This window comes from Macaca thibetana, chromosome 3 (assembly GCF_024542745.1).
Source record: "Macaca thibetana thibetana isolate TM-01 chromosome 3, ASM2454274v1, whole genome shotgun sequence".
In the NCBI taxonomy this organism is placed as follows: domain Eukaryota; kingdom Metazoa; phylum Chordata; class Mammalia; order Primates; family Cercopithecidae; genus Macaca; species Macaca thibetana.
In genome coordinates this window covers 67,214,367-67,231,647 of record NC_065580.1, presented here as the reverse complement: position 1 = coordinate 67,231,647, position 17,281 = coordinate 67,214,367, and the positions used below count along the sequence as shown (strand labels likewise).

General features: G+C 32.1%; 1 protein-coding gene across 9 annotated transcripts in view; it reads left to right on the top strand.

The window, feature by feature from the left end:
* Window positions 1-17,281, top strand: part of SLC25A40 (solute carrier family 25 member 40) — a 55,101-nt gene that overhangs the window by 37,160 nt on the left and 660 nt on the right. For 6 of the 9 annotated variants that reach the window (XM_050785289.1, XM_050785293.1, XM_050785290.1 and 3 more), the window contains 7 exons: window positions 1,284-1,351; window positions 3,245-3,369; window positions 4,102-4,275; window positions 7,345-7,454; window positions 9,463-9,544; window positions 14,711-14,791; window positions 15,157-16,998. In XM_050785289.1, coding sequence (XP_050641246.1) covers window positions 1,284-1,351; window positions 3,245-3,369; window positions 4,102-4,275; window positions 7,345-7,454; window positions 9,463-9,544; window positions 14,711-14,791; window positions 15,157-15,269 — 753 coding nt within the window. In that variant the 3' untranslated portion in view covers window positions 15,270-16,998. Of the gene's footprint in view, window positions 1-1,283; window positions 1,352-3,244; window positions 3,370-4,101; window positions 4,276-7,344; window positions 7,455-9,462; window positions 9,545-11,459; window positions 11,812-14,710; window positions 14,792-15,156; window positions 16,999-17,281 lie in introns of those variants that run through there. The other 3 variants (XR_007724410.1, XR_007724411.1, XM_050785295.1) reach the window with 3 other exon arrangements.

Below are 17,281 nucleotides of genomic sequence, written 5' to 3'. Positions count from 1 at the left end.
GTATCAGTATTTTATTTCTTTTATTGCCAAGTAATATTATGTGAATATATCACATTTTATTTATCCATTCATCATTTGATAGACATTTGGGGTGTTTCTACTTTTTGGAATAATTCTATGGACATTCATGTTTCTGTGTGAACATGTGTTTTAATTTCTCTTGGTTATAACCTTATGTGAATATGTGTTTTAATTTCTCTCAGAGTATAACTGGAGTTGAAATTACTGAGCCATGTGATAACTATGTTTAACCTTTTGAAAAACTGCTAGGCTACACCATTCTGTATTCTCACCAGTAGCATCTGAGGGTTCCAATTTCTTCACATTTTCACCAGTATTTTTTATTGTCTGTCTTTATAATTTTAGCTTATTTAGTAGGTATGAAGTGACATCTCATTTGTGGTTTTGCTTTGCATTTTCATAATGATCAGTGATGAACATTTTTCCTTTTTCTATTTTTCTTTTCTTTTTTTTTTTTTTTGAGACAGAGTCTCACTGTTGCCCAGGCTGGAGTGCAGTGGTGTGATCTCAGCTCAGTGTAGCCTCTCCCTGCTGGGCTGAAGCAGTCCTCCCACCTCAGCCTCCCAAGTAGCTGGCACCACAGGAGTGTGTCACCATGCCCAACAAATTTTTTAGCTTTTTGTAGAGATAAGGTCTCACTATATTGCCCAGGCTGATGTTGAACTCCTGGGCTCAAGGGGTCTCCCACCTTCCAAAGTGCTGGGATTACAGGCCGGAGCCACTGCATGCAGCCAAACAGTTTTTCATGTGCTTATTGGCCATTTGTGTGTATTCTTTGGAGAAATATATATTCAAATCCTTAGCCAATTTTTAATTACTTTATCTTTTTGTTATCAAATTATAAGAGTTTGTCTGTTAATAGAAGCTCTGCCTACTTTAGGTTCCTCTCCAAAGATTTCACATAGCACATTTTAATATTTTCTCTGATTTCATGCTTAGGAGAGTTTATCTAACCAATTTTCTGCTGTTGCTCTCCTTCCTTTCTTATAATAATCTTTTCAAAAGCTTTTTTTCTAAGCTCTTAGAACAATCTAGAGCTGAGTAATATGGACTTTATTCTGTAAGAAGTTAGTATCATCCAGAAATGCTTCATTTTAATTGTGTTAAAATTCCCTTTTTAAAAAGAACAGCCATAAATCCAAAAAGCTAATTTTTTTTAGATGTAAATACCTGAAAGAATCAAATTACCAATCATCACTATAAATTTTTGTATATCAGGTTTAAAGATATATTTTGATTACTTTTTTCTATTATAATTTTAGGATGCCTTTTTAAAAATCATTCGAAATGAGGGCATTAAATCTCTATGGAGTGGCCTTCCTCCTACCCTGTAAGTTGAATTTTAATGTTTTTTCTACTAAATAATGGTTGTTATTTTATCCTATAATCAGCATGGTTGGACAAAGTCTTGCATTTTTAATATTAGAATGCTTTCATTTTCTGAGGTATTGTTTTTTAAGCCTCACAGCCACCTGTATGTTTAATGATGTATTGAAAGACTTGCAGGACCTGAAGAGGTTATATTCACAGATACGGTTTATTATAGGAAAAGGATACAAAACAGAATCGGTAAGGGAAAAAGGCACATCAGGAGTTGTCCAGAAATGGGCTTCCAAAGTCCTCCCTTATGGCATTGCACAGGATGTGCTTATCCTTCTGTTAGTGAGCTGTGAAGTATACAAAGTGCTTCTGCCTTGGGAAACCCATTTGAGTTTTGAGTGTAGGGCTTTTATTGAGCATGGGTTGTATGGACACATTCTGTCTTTGAGGCCAGTTGTGATGAGCAAAACTTTAAACCCACAGAAGGAAAGAAGTTTACCATAAATCGCAGTATACAGATCAACCTAGACAAGTTGGTTTAGTGCTTCAGATGTCCAAAAAACCTTCTAATAGGGAATACTCCAGGGGATACATTCCCATGAGTTGTCCAGACGTCAGGCATGCACATAGGCCCTCCTGAAGTTATACAAGGTTTGAGCAACCAAGCCTGCTGTGTTGTGTTTGCTACACAAGCATATGGTAATTTTTTTCATGTTCAGAAATAAAAATTTTGGTGTGTATTTGTTCATTTTACGAAAGCTGTATGATATATTGCAAAATGTATACTTTCTCCAGATAATTCTAATTGTCTACTAACTAGCGATTACATGAATTAACATGATAAACTCTTAATATTAAATGTAAAAATCTAAAATAATAACTTGGCTTTTGCTGTCTCATTTATTCCCAAGGACTTTATATTTTTAATGGAGGAAATTAGTCAATTTGAGGCATTTATTTTAAACAATGCTTAAGGTTTGAAGTTAGTGGCAGATCTAATACCTCACCAGTCAGTCCTGCTCCTAAATTCTCAGCAGCAAAGTCCACCATATAAGGTTAGGCATTCCAGACTATGGTCTGTGAATGTTCTTTAGTTATATCATAAACATGGACTCGTTTCTTGTTGCATTAATATTTATCGACATGACAGTATATGCAACTTTGTGTTTGAATTTAATAATTCCCTTTTAATAATTTCTTTTAAAATAGTATATCATTAGAATTCCCTTAAAATTAGTGTATGTAATTCTGATGATGTTAATTATAATTTATGTCTGGTTATAAGCAGGAGTGATATATGGTCTATAGTTCAAAAATGTTTTACAATTTCTCATGTACTTTTTATTTTGCTGATTCTGATGTTATGGTAATTATGAATGAGAAAGAAGATCTGGGCAACCAGAAACAGAACTAAGTCAAGGAGATGAAATGTCTGTCTTAATTTGTCTTTTCCTATTTGTTTTATTTTTATTTTATTTATTTATTTAGAGACAGTCTTGCTCTGTCCCTTAGGCTGGAGTGCAGTGGCATGATCTCGGCTTATTGCAACCTCTGCCTCCTAGGTTCAAGTGATTCTAGTTCCTCAGCCACTTGAGTAGCTGGTATTACAGGCATGTGCCACCACCATGCTAGCACTTATTTAATGCTATATATTGTAACTGTCTTCACAACTAGAATGCAAACTTTTGGATGGCAAATGGCTACTTTATATCTTTCTACTGCCTACTAAGTTAAGTATTAACCATTTTTAAAATAAAAGAAAAATTGATCTCATAGGCTAATTTGTTGTGGTTTTTAGCTTACACAAAATATAAGGGTTTTTTAGCTTATATAATAATATTTGAATTTAAGACTGTGGAATCTTTTGATAATTTTGAACAAATCTTTTTGTGTGATCTAACAGAGTGATGGCAGTTCCTGCCACAGTTATTTATTTTACCTGCTATGATCAATTAAGTGCTCTTCTGAGATCTAAGTTAGGAGAAAATGAAACCTACATACCAATTGTTGCTGGAATTGTAGCCAGATGTGAGTAATAAATCTTTATTTTCATTTTGATTTCTGTTTAGAGCTTCTGTTTAAGTTGGGACATTCACAGATAATTTGTACAATATATAGAATATTAGTATGATATCTTTTGCCTTATAGTTTATATTAATTTGTTAATATAAGATAGATACTCCAGAAGTCATATGGAATAGTGATTACCATCAGAATGAGATGGGCTCAGCCTATCTTGGTCAAATCATGGACAGAGTTTTTAGAGTGACATCAGAGTTGGTTCTGATTCACCTGAACTTCTAGGTATCACGTGGGATCATGCATGATTCAGTCCAAAGTTCTGAATCACTTTCCTTAAAACTTTAGGATTCAGAGTTTGATCATAAGGAAAGTTGACTCTATACAGAAGAACGTTTACTCTGCTAAATGGGAGTGGGATTTATTGGGTCAGTAACTGGAATGGGCTTTGGTTTTCATAGTTCTGGTTGATTACAACATTTCTGGAACTGCCGTTGAGAGAGTTGAAACCAGAAAAAGTAAGATATATGAAAATAGACTTTTAAAAAATAACTTTTATCAAGGGAAAAATCTGTGTCAATTATGTTGACATCATTAGATATTTAATTTTAAGGTTTTCAGACATTATAGAATAAAAGTTTAAAAATCATAAAATATATGAATATTAATTTTTACAGTATGTGTATTTGCATAGTACATGGCTTTATTTTTGTTTTCTTTTTTTAAACTTGTTTGTATTAGTTGGTGCAGTAACTGTGATAAGTCCACTAGAATTGATTAGAACCAAGATGCAGTCCAAGAAGTTTTCTTACACGGAACTGCATCGATTTGTCAGCAAGAAAGTATCTGAAGATGGTTGGATTTCCCTTTGGAGGGGCTGGGCTCCTACTGTTCTTAGAGATGTACCTTTCTCAGGTAGGATTTATCTTATTTGTAGCTACTCAATTTTACGTAGCTTTGTTAAATATTACTGTTACTAGATTTTTAACTCTTTACCATTAAAGGTAAGTTATTGTCTGTAGTGACCACAAACTCCTTTTTCATTGTTGGGCTCTCAGATCTTTACAAGCTTTTATTGAATGAATAGTTTTTATTCAAGCTTGTTATTAGTTTTTATACATTAATTAGTGGGTATTCATATTCAGAGAATGCAAAGTACCTTTAACGTTCTAAATAAGTCATTTAGTATTATTCTAAACAATTAGTAAGATAAGTAAAACAACTACAAATCAAAGGATAGAATCCATATAAGACCACTTTGGAATTATATGGGCTCCTACTTTTTCAGTTATTAAAAATAAACATCTCCCCATTAAATGATTATCCTGTAAAAGACTATTACAAATCAAGTAGGCTATTGTACTACTTACTTAATTATGAAAAGGGAGAAAATTATGAAAAGTGAGAAGTACAAATCTACCAGTAACTTATATAATGTACATACTCTAGTGGCATTTCCCCTGTGGGTCATAGAAGTTTTTAAGACCCAAAAGAAATACTTATCTAGAGAGAAACTCTGAATAATAATATCTATATCCTTTAAAAATCATGAAACCACAAATATGTTCTTTCACTGTCACAACCCCAGTGGTAACCCGTATATTAGATGCCATTCATTTGATTAAAAGAATTAGTTTTCCCACATACATATTATTGCCAAACATTGTATTAGTTAGTTTTGCCTATTTTTGAAAATCCCCTTTTACTAAAAAATTTTCCTAAGATTCCTTCTTGTGTTATAGGTAACTGTTTTCTTCATTTTTACTCATTTATATGTGAGTAAACAACTAAGACAATGCTGCTATGAAAATTTTTAATCAGTTTCTTGGTGCACCTTTGAAAGTTTATCCAGTATTGGATTTGTTGGTTCAGATACATACATACATTTCAAATTTTACTAGGTAATATAGAACTCTTTTCTAAAGTGATTGTGTGATCTACCTACCTACCAGCAATGTATGAAAATTTCTGCTGCCTCACTCACACCCCTTCCAGTGTTTTTATTGTCAAAGTTCTTAATTTTTGTTTAATAATTTAAAGTGGTATCTCACTTTAATTTGCGTTTCCCTGGTTTTTAATAAGATTGGGCACTGTTTCATTGGCATTCATTTATTCGTAATTGATTTGGGGTTTTGAAATTGAAGTAGGTTTTAAATTTCATTTTCCTCCCACATGGATAGCTGGTTGTCCCAACATTACCTGTTGCAGTGATCCCCAACCTTTTTGGCACCAGGGACTGGTTTTGTGAAAGACAGTTTTTCCATGATTGGAAAAATTGTGTGTGTGTGTGTATGTGTGTGTGTGTGTGTGTGTGATTGGTTTCAGAACGAAGCTATTCCACCTCAGATCACCAGGCATTAAATTTTCATAAGGAGCACGCAACCTAGATCCCTCACATGTGCAGTTAGCAATAGAGTTCTATGAGAATATATTGCTACTGCTGATCTGACAGGAGATGGAGCTCAGGAGGTAATGCTCACTCACCCGCCGCTCACCTCCTGCTATGTAGCCCAGTTCCTAACAGGACACAGATCAGTACCAATCCTCAGCCCTGGGGTTGTGGACCCTGATCTATTGAATAACCATAATTGCTCCAGGGATCTGCATTGTTATCTCTGTCATATAACATTTTCACGTATGCATGGATCTGTTTCACTGGTTAATGTTTCTGACTTCAGGCCAATACCACACTGAATTATTAGTGCTCTATGAAAAATCTTTTTTTTTTTTTTTTTGGCAGGGTCTCACTCTGTTGCCCAGGCTGGAGTGCAGTGGCACAATCACGGCTCACTGTAGCCTTGATATATCTACAAGGCTCTAGTAATCCTCCCACATCAACCTCCTGAGTAGCTGGAACTAAAGGCGTGTGCCACCATGCTTGGCTAAGAAAAATCTTGATGTCACTTTATTTTTCTTCCCTAGGAATGTCATCTCTTTATGTTAATAATAAGTCTTTAAGAAGTTGTTTTAGGAGAGATTCAAATTTTTCTTCATCAAGGTTGTATTCATCTCTTTTTTCTGACGTTTAGTTATAGGTGCACCCCACTGTCCCCAGCTTTTAGTAGCTATTTTTAAAGCTCTTTTTTAATTTTTTAAAATTAAATCTTTGTAGTTGGTACAGTTGCAATTGATTTTTTTCTATAGCTTATATCCAGCTATGTTTTAACACTCTGTTATAAATTCTGCTTTGTCTTACTATCGTTTTGGTTTGGATATATATAAAAATATATGTAAATTTAACTGTTTTATATCATCATTTATAATCATAATTTTTCTTTCTTTCTTGCTGCCCAGTGAGTTTTTGAATTATGGTGACAATAATGAACATCCCCATCATTTTTCCCATTTTAAAGAAAATAGATCTCATTTAACCATTAATAATTATTTTTGGTATAGGTTTTTGATGCATGTTCTTTATCAAATTAAAGAAGTTTCCTTTTACTTCTAGGTTTCCAAGAAACTTGCTTCTTTTAAATGAAAGAGTGTTGAGTTTTATCAGATGCTTTTTCATTATCATTACATGATCCCATGGTTTTGTTAACATGGTAATATGACATTTAAAGATTTTTATTGTATACCTTTGCATTTCTGGGATAAGCCAACTTAATCATAGTGTATGATATTTTATGAAATATTTCTGACTTCAGTTTGTTTTTCATTATTGTTTTTAGGAAGTCTGTACCTATGATCATGAATAGATTGGCCTTTACTTTTTTCCTTTGTACTCTTGTCCTTGTCAGGCTTTGGAATTATAGTCATACTTCATTGATGCATAGTTTTTTTTTTGTTTATAGGACTGCTAGAATATTACTGAGAATTTTGCTTTAAAAAAAGAAATCCCACCCTAGTGGGTGTCTAAGCAGAAAGCAAGGTGTGTCAAGGTTAGAATTTGTCTATCCCCTGAATATATAACCTCATAACCCTTTTATTAAAGTCCACATTTTGTTTCTAAATGTGTGTTCATTTCATTCTCTGTTTTTATAGCAATGTACTGGTATAACTATGAAATTTTAAAGAAGTGGTTATGTGAGAAGTCTGGTTTATATGAGCCAACATTTATGATCAACTTTACTTCAGGGGCATTGTCTGGTTCTGTAAGTTTATTCTTTTGTTATTAATATTCCAGAAAAATAATTGTTAAAACAAAACATTATATAACATCTCATGTATATTGAGATCCACTTTGGCTGCACTGCTTGAAAGTTTTTCTAAATATTTGCCCTCTATTTTAAGGAAACAAATTATTAGCAAATAAAATAATTTAAACATACTGTATTTATGTTTTTATGTTGCAAAAACATTTTTGTGAGAAACTTTTGAATTTGTTGGATCATTACAGTTACAATATTTTAGAGTTTTATTATTTAGAGCATTTTGTAATTTTGCTCTGATTACATAATATTTCATGCAGTGTCATCTCATATGCGTTAAGCACTTCTGGCCTCTGCTCCTGATTCCTGTTTCTTTGGAAACAATTTGTCCTCCTACTAAAGTAGTTTTTAAAAGAATTTGAACAAAAATTACAGTCGGAAGGAATCTTAAGTTACCATTTTTTGGGTAATAGTTTATCTTTTTCCACACCTCCTTGTAGAATGATATGAAAGTCCTGTAGTAGACTTTCATTATGCAGATTTATATCACCCTGACATTGGTAATAGTTTTTTTTATACCCACATGCTTCCAAAAATGAATTTGTAATAACTTGTAGTGAGACAATAACACACTGGAACCACATAAAAACAATAGTGAAGGAGCAGAGTGAAGTGATGGAGACTTGGAAAAAAATACTGTTAATAATATCTCAGAAAATCTAGGCCAAGGAAGCCACGCAGTTGACTTTAAAACTTAGATATAAATATTCCCAGTCTAAGATCTTTCAAATTAATCCTAGTGGATTATAAGCCTATTGAACAAAAAAAGCAATTAGTATTGTTGAGTAATGGCTTTAGGATATTTACCAGTTTTGCAGAAATACAAAGGAGAGTCCTCTATTGTACTATTGCTATGTAACCTAGAAAATCTGTTTTTTTAGGATTTTTTTAAATGATCTAGAAAATTGCTGCATTTTGACAGTTTTCAAATAACGTTTTGTCTCTACAACAGAAAAAACATCTGAATATGAGTGTCCAGGCTTTCTGTCAGAAAACAGAACAACCTAAACCACCTTATTTTAGAAAGAGTTTCAAAAATGGCTTACATAACATTGTAGCTACTACATGATAGATAATGAAGATGGAGAAAAATCATTGATTTTACCTTACCTGAAATCTTCAAAGCTGATTTCAAGAACGTAAATCAACAAATTGTTGGGTTGAAATAAAATATAAGTGATTTTAAAGGGGCATTTTATGACCATATTGGCCAAATGTGAGTTGGGAAGCAAAAATACATGCCAGTTTTAACCTTGCATGGCTGTTGTATCAAATATTGTGATAACATATTTAAAAGAATTAAGTTATTAAAAAACTCAAGGCATTGTGGAAATAAGTGTAAATTATTTTGAGAAAAGTTATTTGAAATGTGATTTGCATCCAGCTTTTATCATTAATAGGAAAAAATCTAAATTGTAAACCATTGTAACTATATTTTAATATGTAAACATTTACATAACTATTTTAAAAGGTTTATAGAGCTAAAAGTTCAAAATTCATTTTCGTTGTTCAAATTTAAGTTTTTTATTCTATTTTAAAAGCATTTGCTGGAAATTTTAAAATGCTTACTAGATACTTGAGAATTTTTGCTTTGACATATGTGTTGTACCTTCTTGTGATGTAAAGGAATGATAAAACACAAAGGAGCATGAGAAATTGTGAATGCTGGTAGTGGAGTCAGAGAGGTTTGGTTGGAATTGTGGCTCTGCAGCTAGTAGCTATGTGACCTCAGGAAAGTAAGGGAATTTTTCTGAGGCTTTTTACTTTTGAGTATAGTGAGAAATACATATCTGTTTTCTTTAATGAAGACTTAAAAGATATACATATTATTTCATTTTAAAGTTGTTATGTTCATTATTATTCTTACTAAATAATGTACTAATTAGAAGAATGTAAAAATATTTTAGGAAAAGTTAAAAGGTTGATGGAAATTAATTTTACTTTCTGATAGTTTGCAGCTGTTGCAACTTTACCATTTGATGTAGTAAAAACACAAAAGCAGACACAACTTTGGACATATGAAAGTCATAAAAGTAAGTTTAATAAATTTAAAGCATTTTTTTGTTTTTCCTTCCAGATATTGTAGGAATATCTAAAATAAAGAAAACAAGATTTTTTTCTTCTGCATTATTCTTTGTGTATTTTACTGAAAGTAATATACTGTTAGAATGGAATACTCAGAAAATCTCTAAACAAAAACAAAAAATTTAAGAAAATGTAAAGTCGAATGTTTCTTGAATGCCATCAGTTAAGTCTCATACCTGCGATAAAGAAGAAATAATCTTTGTCATTTAAAAGCTAAGTTGTTTTATGATGTCTTTTCCTAGTTTGTTTTCAGATCTATTACAAATTATTATTTTTATTGTCCTCATAAGTCTTTGAAATAAACCAATAAGATAAATCTAGACAAATCAGGATAAAGGATAGGAAATTACTGGGAAACCTCTTTTCTTTTTTCTTTTTTTTTGATAGTATATATATATATATCTCTCTCTCTGTATATGAAAGCGTTATCAGATGCCTTTTCATTATTACATGATCCCATGGTTTTGTTAACATGGTAATATGACATTTAAAGATTTTTACTGTGTGCCTTTGCATTTACCAACTTTGATTAACCCAACTTAATCATAAAAACCATCTATTTTTATTTCTTCATAACCTGTAATTTCTTCTAGAACAAAAGTGTACTCCTATTTGCTTCTACTAGGATCCCTCTGTCATTTATTCCCTTTAGAAAGTGTAGCAAACCCATGGGAAATTATCTATTACAAAATTATGTAAGTCTTGTGATAAGACTATTACAATGTAAATAAAAATTATTCTACCCATGATTATAATAGTTAGCATAAAAGCTAAAATAGGTATAATGTTGAAAGAAGCTGGTTACAGACCTCTACAAATGAATCTGATGGATATTGGTGACATCCTTGTCTTTGACCTGTCAAATACCTACTCTCCTCTTACATTAGAAGCTAATGAAAACCTGGGAGGTAATCAGAGTTTTATTATATTAGGGTTCTCCCACTTCCCTGTTTTAGGCATGAGCCTTCTAGAAACCCAAGCCCTATCTGTCCTCCTTTGACAGTTCAAAATTACTTTGTTTCATTCTTCTTTTCTTATCAGAATTTCTATTTCCCCTCTTAAGTATAATATTTAATATAGTAGGATTTCACCAGTTTCTCTTTGGTGTAATTTAGCATAAATGGCTAATGACTGGGGCATTGAGGTAGTGGTGGTCATGGTGGTTGATAAGGGAAAAGATGGGAATCTGTACAGGTAGATTCTAATGCACACTAAAGTTTGGGAGCCACTTATGTTGGTAACTAATCATTGGAGTCACCTGAGGTGCTTATTCAATATACCTAAAGCTGGACATCACCCTCAATAGACTCTCATTTAATGACTCTGAGGTGGAACTCTAGCTTGTATATTTTGAAAATGATCCCTAAGTGATTGTGATATATATCTTCATTGAGACTGGCACCAGGGAGCCATCTTTCTTTATTAGATTTAACTCTTACCTATCACCGGTTTTTTCTAATTAATGTTTCCTCATTTAAACCTGAAAGGAAAAATCTTAAGAGTTGGGTTTTAATTTTCCATGATTATCATTGTAAATTTTAATCTGTTAGTGTACTTCAGCTATGAACCAATTACTTAAAGGTTTACTAAGATAATATTTCAGTTGAAATTACACTTGCAATTTGAGTGATAATCAGCCCATACTTACTATTTGGATTTACATTATTTATCCCCAAGAAGTAACTCAGCTCCACTTAGAAGTGACTTCCTTCATTCCACAGCGCAACTATACCAAATCCTTTCTCTCTAAGCAAAAAAGAAAATATGAAGTGTTGCATCTATCATACTATAGAATGATAGTTCCATGCAAGTATATGATCTGTCAGCCTACTTTGACCACTTCTTCCATTCTTCATTCATTAGTCAATTACTGAGTGCCTATACTGTGTCAGGCACCATGCTGGTATATACAGATAAATGAGACAATTACCCAAATCCTCAAAGAGCTCATAATCTACTGGAACAGAGGCTGCATTCAGAAGCACATTAGCATGGAGTAAGTGCCATATCCTATAACAGAGATAACTTTTACCTAATTTATGAGTATGTCGTATATTATTAATGTTTAAAAATTTAATCTCTGGTTTTAGCTTTTTAAACCTGGCCCAAATGTACTTATTTCCAGAAGTTAAACTTCTTTTTCTCTGAACACATTTAATATTTTTAAAACACTATTCTTAACTGGACAATAGAACTATAGGAAAAAAAAAACTACTCAAGCAATATTTAATTTTTAAACATTTTAAAATTAAAATGTTTAATAGATTTAATAAATAGTACATTGGTTTTAATATTTAAGGCAATATTTTTCTGTATTTCAATATTTATTATATTTCTATTTTAAAATAGAAATGAATCATTATGAAATGCTTATACTTGCCAAATAAACTTATTTAAAATGTTCAATTTTGGTAATACTAAGGAACAGCAGTGAGAGAACATTTTATATAAATTAAACTGTTGGGGAGGATGTAGCTCACTGGGAACTTTATGCCATGATGGTAACAGTATTTGGAACAGCTACTTTGGAAAACAATCTGGCAGTAGCAAGGAGTCCATTCTGAGTTATCAGTTCCACTCCTAGATATGTGCCCTAGAGAAACTTTTACACATGTACAACGATATCCAAGGCAAGATTTTTAAAAACAGCAAAAAGTTAGAAATCACCTAAATGTCCCTTTACAGGAAAATGGATAAATCATTATAAGCCATATAATGCAATACCATGCAGCAATTAAAATGAATAAAATATAGCTGCACTTACCAACCTAGATAATTCTGAAAGCACATTGCAGAAGTCAGTGTGCAGTGTGATACCATTTATATAAAGTTTAAAAGGAGGATAAAGAAAAGTATACATTGGCCGGGCGCGGTGGCTCAAGCCTGTAATCCCAGCACTTTGGGAGGCCCAGACCACGAGGTCAGGAGATCGAGACCATCCTGGCTAACACGGTGAAACCCCGTCTCTACTAAAAAATACAAAAAACTAGCCGGGCGAGGTGGCGGGCGCCTGTAGTCCCAGCTACTCGGGAAGCTGAGGCAGGAGAATGGTCTAAACCCGGGAGGCGGAGCTTGCAGTGAGCTGAGATCCGGCCACTGCACCCCAGCCTGGGCGACAGAGCAAGACTCTGTCTCAAAAAAAAAAAAAAAAAAGTATACATTGTTCTGTACATTCCAGATGTATACAAAGAAGAGTATACATCTGGATATGTTTAGATGTAAACATTTAAACAAATGCATGAGAAAGATGAAAAAAGAAAGACAAGAGTGATTACCTTTGAGAATGAGGAAAAATACAATTGGGGAGGAATATATAGGGGGCTTCAACTGGATCTGAAAGAGTTATTACGATATAGTAAATTTGGATGTTCAGTAAATGAGCATTTATTTTCTCTATGCTTGAAATATTTAATAATAAAAGTGTTTCTTTACAGTGCAAGAATTTGCTTATTACCTGTAGGAGTAGCTCTTTAATGTTTAAATGTTAGGCAGGAGACACTTCTAAGGTTCCACTAGAGCTTGGCTTACCTTCAGTTGATATTCTTTTTGTCATTCTCTTAATTTCACCTTCCTGTTAAAATAGAAACTAGTTTGGGGCATGAGTTCTACAAGATTAGAAACACCTGCTGCTTGATCACCATTCTTTGACTAGTTTTTAAAATTTAAATGAAATAATTTAAACATGAAGTGAAAATTGCCAACTTAGAAAGTTCTTGTCATTGACTTTCTTGAGAAAGTTAAATTTCATTCATATTTTGTAATCAGTGTTGGGCTGCTGTAGTTATTATGTTTATGCTTATACTATTGCTGGTATAGCTTCTTAAATAAATCATAAGGCTTCATTTATCTTAGTCCTCATTTATTCATAGTCAGAGATTCTGATATTTTATATAAATGAAATTTGGAGATAATGAATCACACTCCATTAAATGGCAAAATTCTAGAAAGTCATTTTTGAAAGATATCGTTTTATCTTAACTTTTATCTTCCAGGCTTGCTTAGTGGTACATACTTTAATCTTGTTTAATGATTCAGGGTTGTCTTCCATGTAAACATTGACTTTTGTAGAGTAGCAGCTCTCAAAAGCTAGAGAGGGCAGTATAGGATTTTTTGCCCATCATCCAGCTGGTCTCAAAACAAGACATTGAAATCTTCATCCTGTTAGCTGTCATGTTGTTTACATGGTAGTGTATCTGGTTCTTACAATTTTTTTTTTTTTTTAATCTTATTGCATCTAGTAGTCTGTGGGCCAAGGTAGCTGTTTAGAAAAGTGCATAAAATGAAAATAAACAAATTTAGTTTACAAACAAGCTTTATGTTTATACTTCAGTGACATCTACTTTTGCTAAGTTTTCAAAAACATAGTTTTTTATTCATTTTCTTCCAGATATTTGAGTGGTTGCAAATAAGTGAGATGTTATTGTTAGCTAAAATAAACCCTTCGAAGGAGAGAGCACTGGTCTAATTTATTTCAAGACTAGCATACCCATTCAGAAAGGTAGTAATAACTCAAGACACTGCTAGGGAGAATGAGCTGTTTTCCTCAGAACTCTTTTTAGAAGAAAAGAAGTTTTAAAACTATTTATAATAAAACGTGAATGAAAAATGATTGTGAGGACTTTTCTTTGGCATTGGATACCCCATGAAGGTTTCTATACACATTTTAAGAGATGGGGGTCTCACTTAAGAGTTCAAGACCAGGCTGGTCTTGAACTCTTAAGCTCAAGAGATCAATCTTCCCACCTCAGCCTCCGAAGTAGCTGTCTATACATCTTTTAAAAATTTCATTATGAAAAGTTTTTAAGACCTAGAAAAAAGTTTAAAAAATACTACCATCAAGTTTAAGAAACAAGCATTATCAAGTCAGGAGAAACCCTCAGTACATTCCTCCTTAATTGCATCCCGTCCTATACATCTTTAAATATACAGCCTTTTTCTGTTTTTTATTTTTAATGAATCTATTAAAACTTAAAGTAGCTTTTTAGGTAAACAAACCTCTTATGGTAATGAAATTATATATCCCCAAGGGCCATGAACACTACTTTGTGTTATCTGTATTAGGAATTATTAAATTGTTATTTATAATAGCATTATTTCTTTATTTTAACATTTAGTTTCTATGCCTTTGCATATGTCAACCTGGGTTATAATGAAGAACATTGTTGCTAAAAATGGATTTTCCGGATTATTTTCAGGTAAAAATACTTGGCTTTACCGAATCATTGAATAGAATAATTACTTTTAAACCTATCACCTTCTAAAATTAACTTATAGAAGGAAGTTATAGGTAACATACTATGTTTATTTTCTCCTAAATATCTGTATTATAAATTAAAATAAACATTAAAATAACAGATTTACTATCAGTAAGATAAAAATTTCTCTATAATGTAATATGGATTGAAGTGAGGTTGTTGGAGGTGCAGTCTTTTCTACCAATTTATGGATTTTAACATATTCATTTAATTTGAACATTATCAGAATAAAGCCAAAAAATTATAGTTTTAAAAATAAGGTAAGAAAAAAATATTTGTTTTGATTATTCCTATTCTTTTTTCAGGCCTAATTCCTCGCTTAATTAAAATTGCTCCTGCTTGTGCCATTATGATCAGTACTTATGAATTTGGAAAGGCTTTTTTCCAGAAACAAAATGTTCGAAGGCAGCAGTACTAGTGATGCTGTTTCAACTTGAAACAACAACTATAACCAAAGAAGATGGAGACTCTTAGGCAAGAATGTTTTTCACCATTATTCTCTTACAATGATTTTAAGTCTTTCTTTCCTATAATTTAAATAAATGATTTCAGCTCTACCTCTAAACCATAATTTTAAAATAAATTTTATCCTATTTTTGGTGATACAGAAAAAAATATTCTAGAAATCACCACCATTGAGCATTCTTGTAAAAATAAGACAAATTACTCCTTAGCATCAAAAGCAATCTCTGCGAGTTTAATATTATATGTTTCAGTGTAACATCATCTTATTGGGAGTGTGTCGGATACACAACAACTTTTTGAATTGTGTGCTGAATGATGTACGTAGTCTAGAAAAAAGCCCAAGTCTTGTGCACATTTAAATCATGTACATAGGTATTTCTGTATTTCAGTAAAGTAGGTAAGGCAGTCGTTAAATAGCATTGTTGACATTGACCAAATATTGCCTGTTTCCTTTAATTCAAATGCATTAGGTTCCCGCCTCCCTGTCCCTCCCTGCCATGTTGCTGTTTTAAGGCTTCACATGTATTAAGATTTCTTTGATCAAAATTGTGGCTGTTCTCCTTATGAACCATAATATAATCATTTGTGTGATGTACATTGTGCCATTTTTGATGACTAAATGTCTATATTTCTGCTGTTCCTGTAAGAAAGGGAGTTTTTTACTGATAGTAGCAAATGTTCACTTCAGCCAAACTTGGGTGTTCAGTGGTAAATTACATAGTATTTAGACTGGTAAAAATAGTTTGCACACAGGAATAGCCTCTGATTTTTAGCCATCTTGTAATCCAAGTATCATTGTTCACGGAATTCTCTAGGTCATTTTTATTGTCTTGTTCTAACAAGACATTATTGCTACAATAATAGTTACAAAATATTTCTAAAATATCCTTTGATTTTTACACTAAGTATGGTAGAGTAAGAGGCTAAACAAGAAGCTGTTTCCTTGAAGACATTGCTTTCAGTCACCGTACATGTCTAAATACTTTAGCTTATCATTCATTGTATGTAGGAATGAGATAAGAAAGGATATGATGGCAGGAAAAGAAATGCTATTCATTTTTTATACTTTAGTTTTATATTCTTAGGATCTATATCCTTTAAAAAGAAAACAGCACTTTACTGCAGTCTTTATTTTAGGAAAATGTGAAGCATTTTTTTTCCTCTCCTAAAATGAATAGATGACAAGTCTTTAGTGCTGGTAGAGGAACTAATTGATTTTGTACTATAGTAGGAAAGTATAACACCAGAAATAAAGTATATAGGGTTTGCATGTAATCTTCTGTTTATTTTATCCTATGTTGATTTACCTTAAATTTGCAACATATCTATATAAATATTCATGACTTTCTTATATTTCATTAAAATGTTTATGCCTTCTTAAAATCATCACTGTGCTTCTAAATATTTTTATATAAAATCATTGTATAATGCTGTACTGTGATATATATATGAAAGTTTATCTTGAACAGTGCTCTCTAACAATATTAAATTTAAATTTATCTTAGTTTTGCTATGCTTAAGGCTAATTCATAGAAAAAAAGCAGAAAAACTTAATACTGTTCCCAAAAGGCAGTTACATATTTGTTTAATATCACCTATAAGTATGAGAAAGGTTTCCATGTCTCCTACCCCTCACTGCACTTAGGAAAATTCTTACTTATGAATAAAATAATATAAGTAAATCTAAATGCCTAGTAGTTTTTCTAACACATACTACATGCAATGTATCTGGATGAAAAGAAGGCTGAATTGAAGCTTTCTTTATACTTAAGAGGTAAAGAAACATTAATACTTTTAGAATTCTGAACCAAAAAGGGTTCAGAATTTTGCCATAATAACTTAATTTGTATTAAAATAGTACCTAGAAAAATTCAGTCCATGGAATAGCTAAAATTTTAAAATTTTAATTTGCTTCCAGATTTCTGTCTGATAAAATAATTGAACCATAATTGGCACGATGAATAT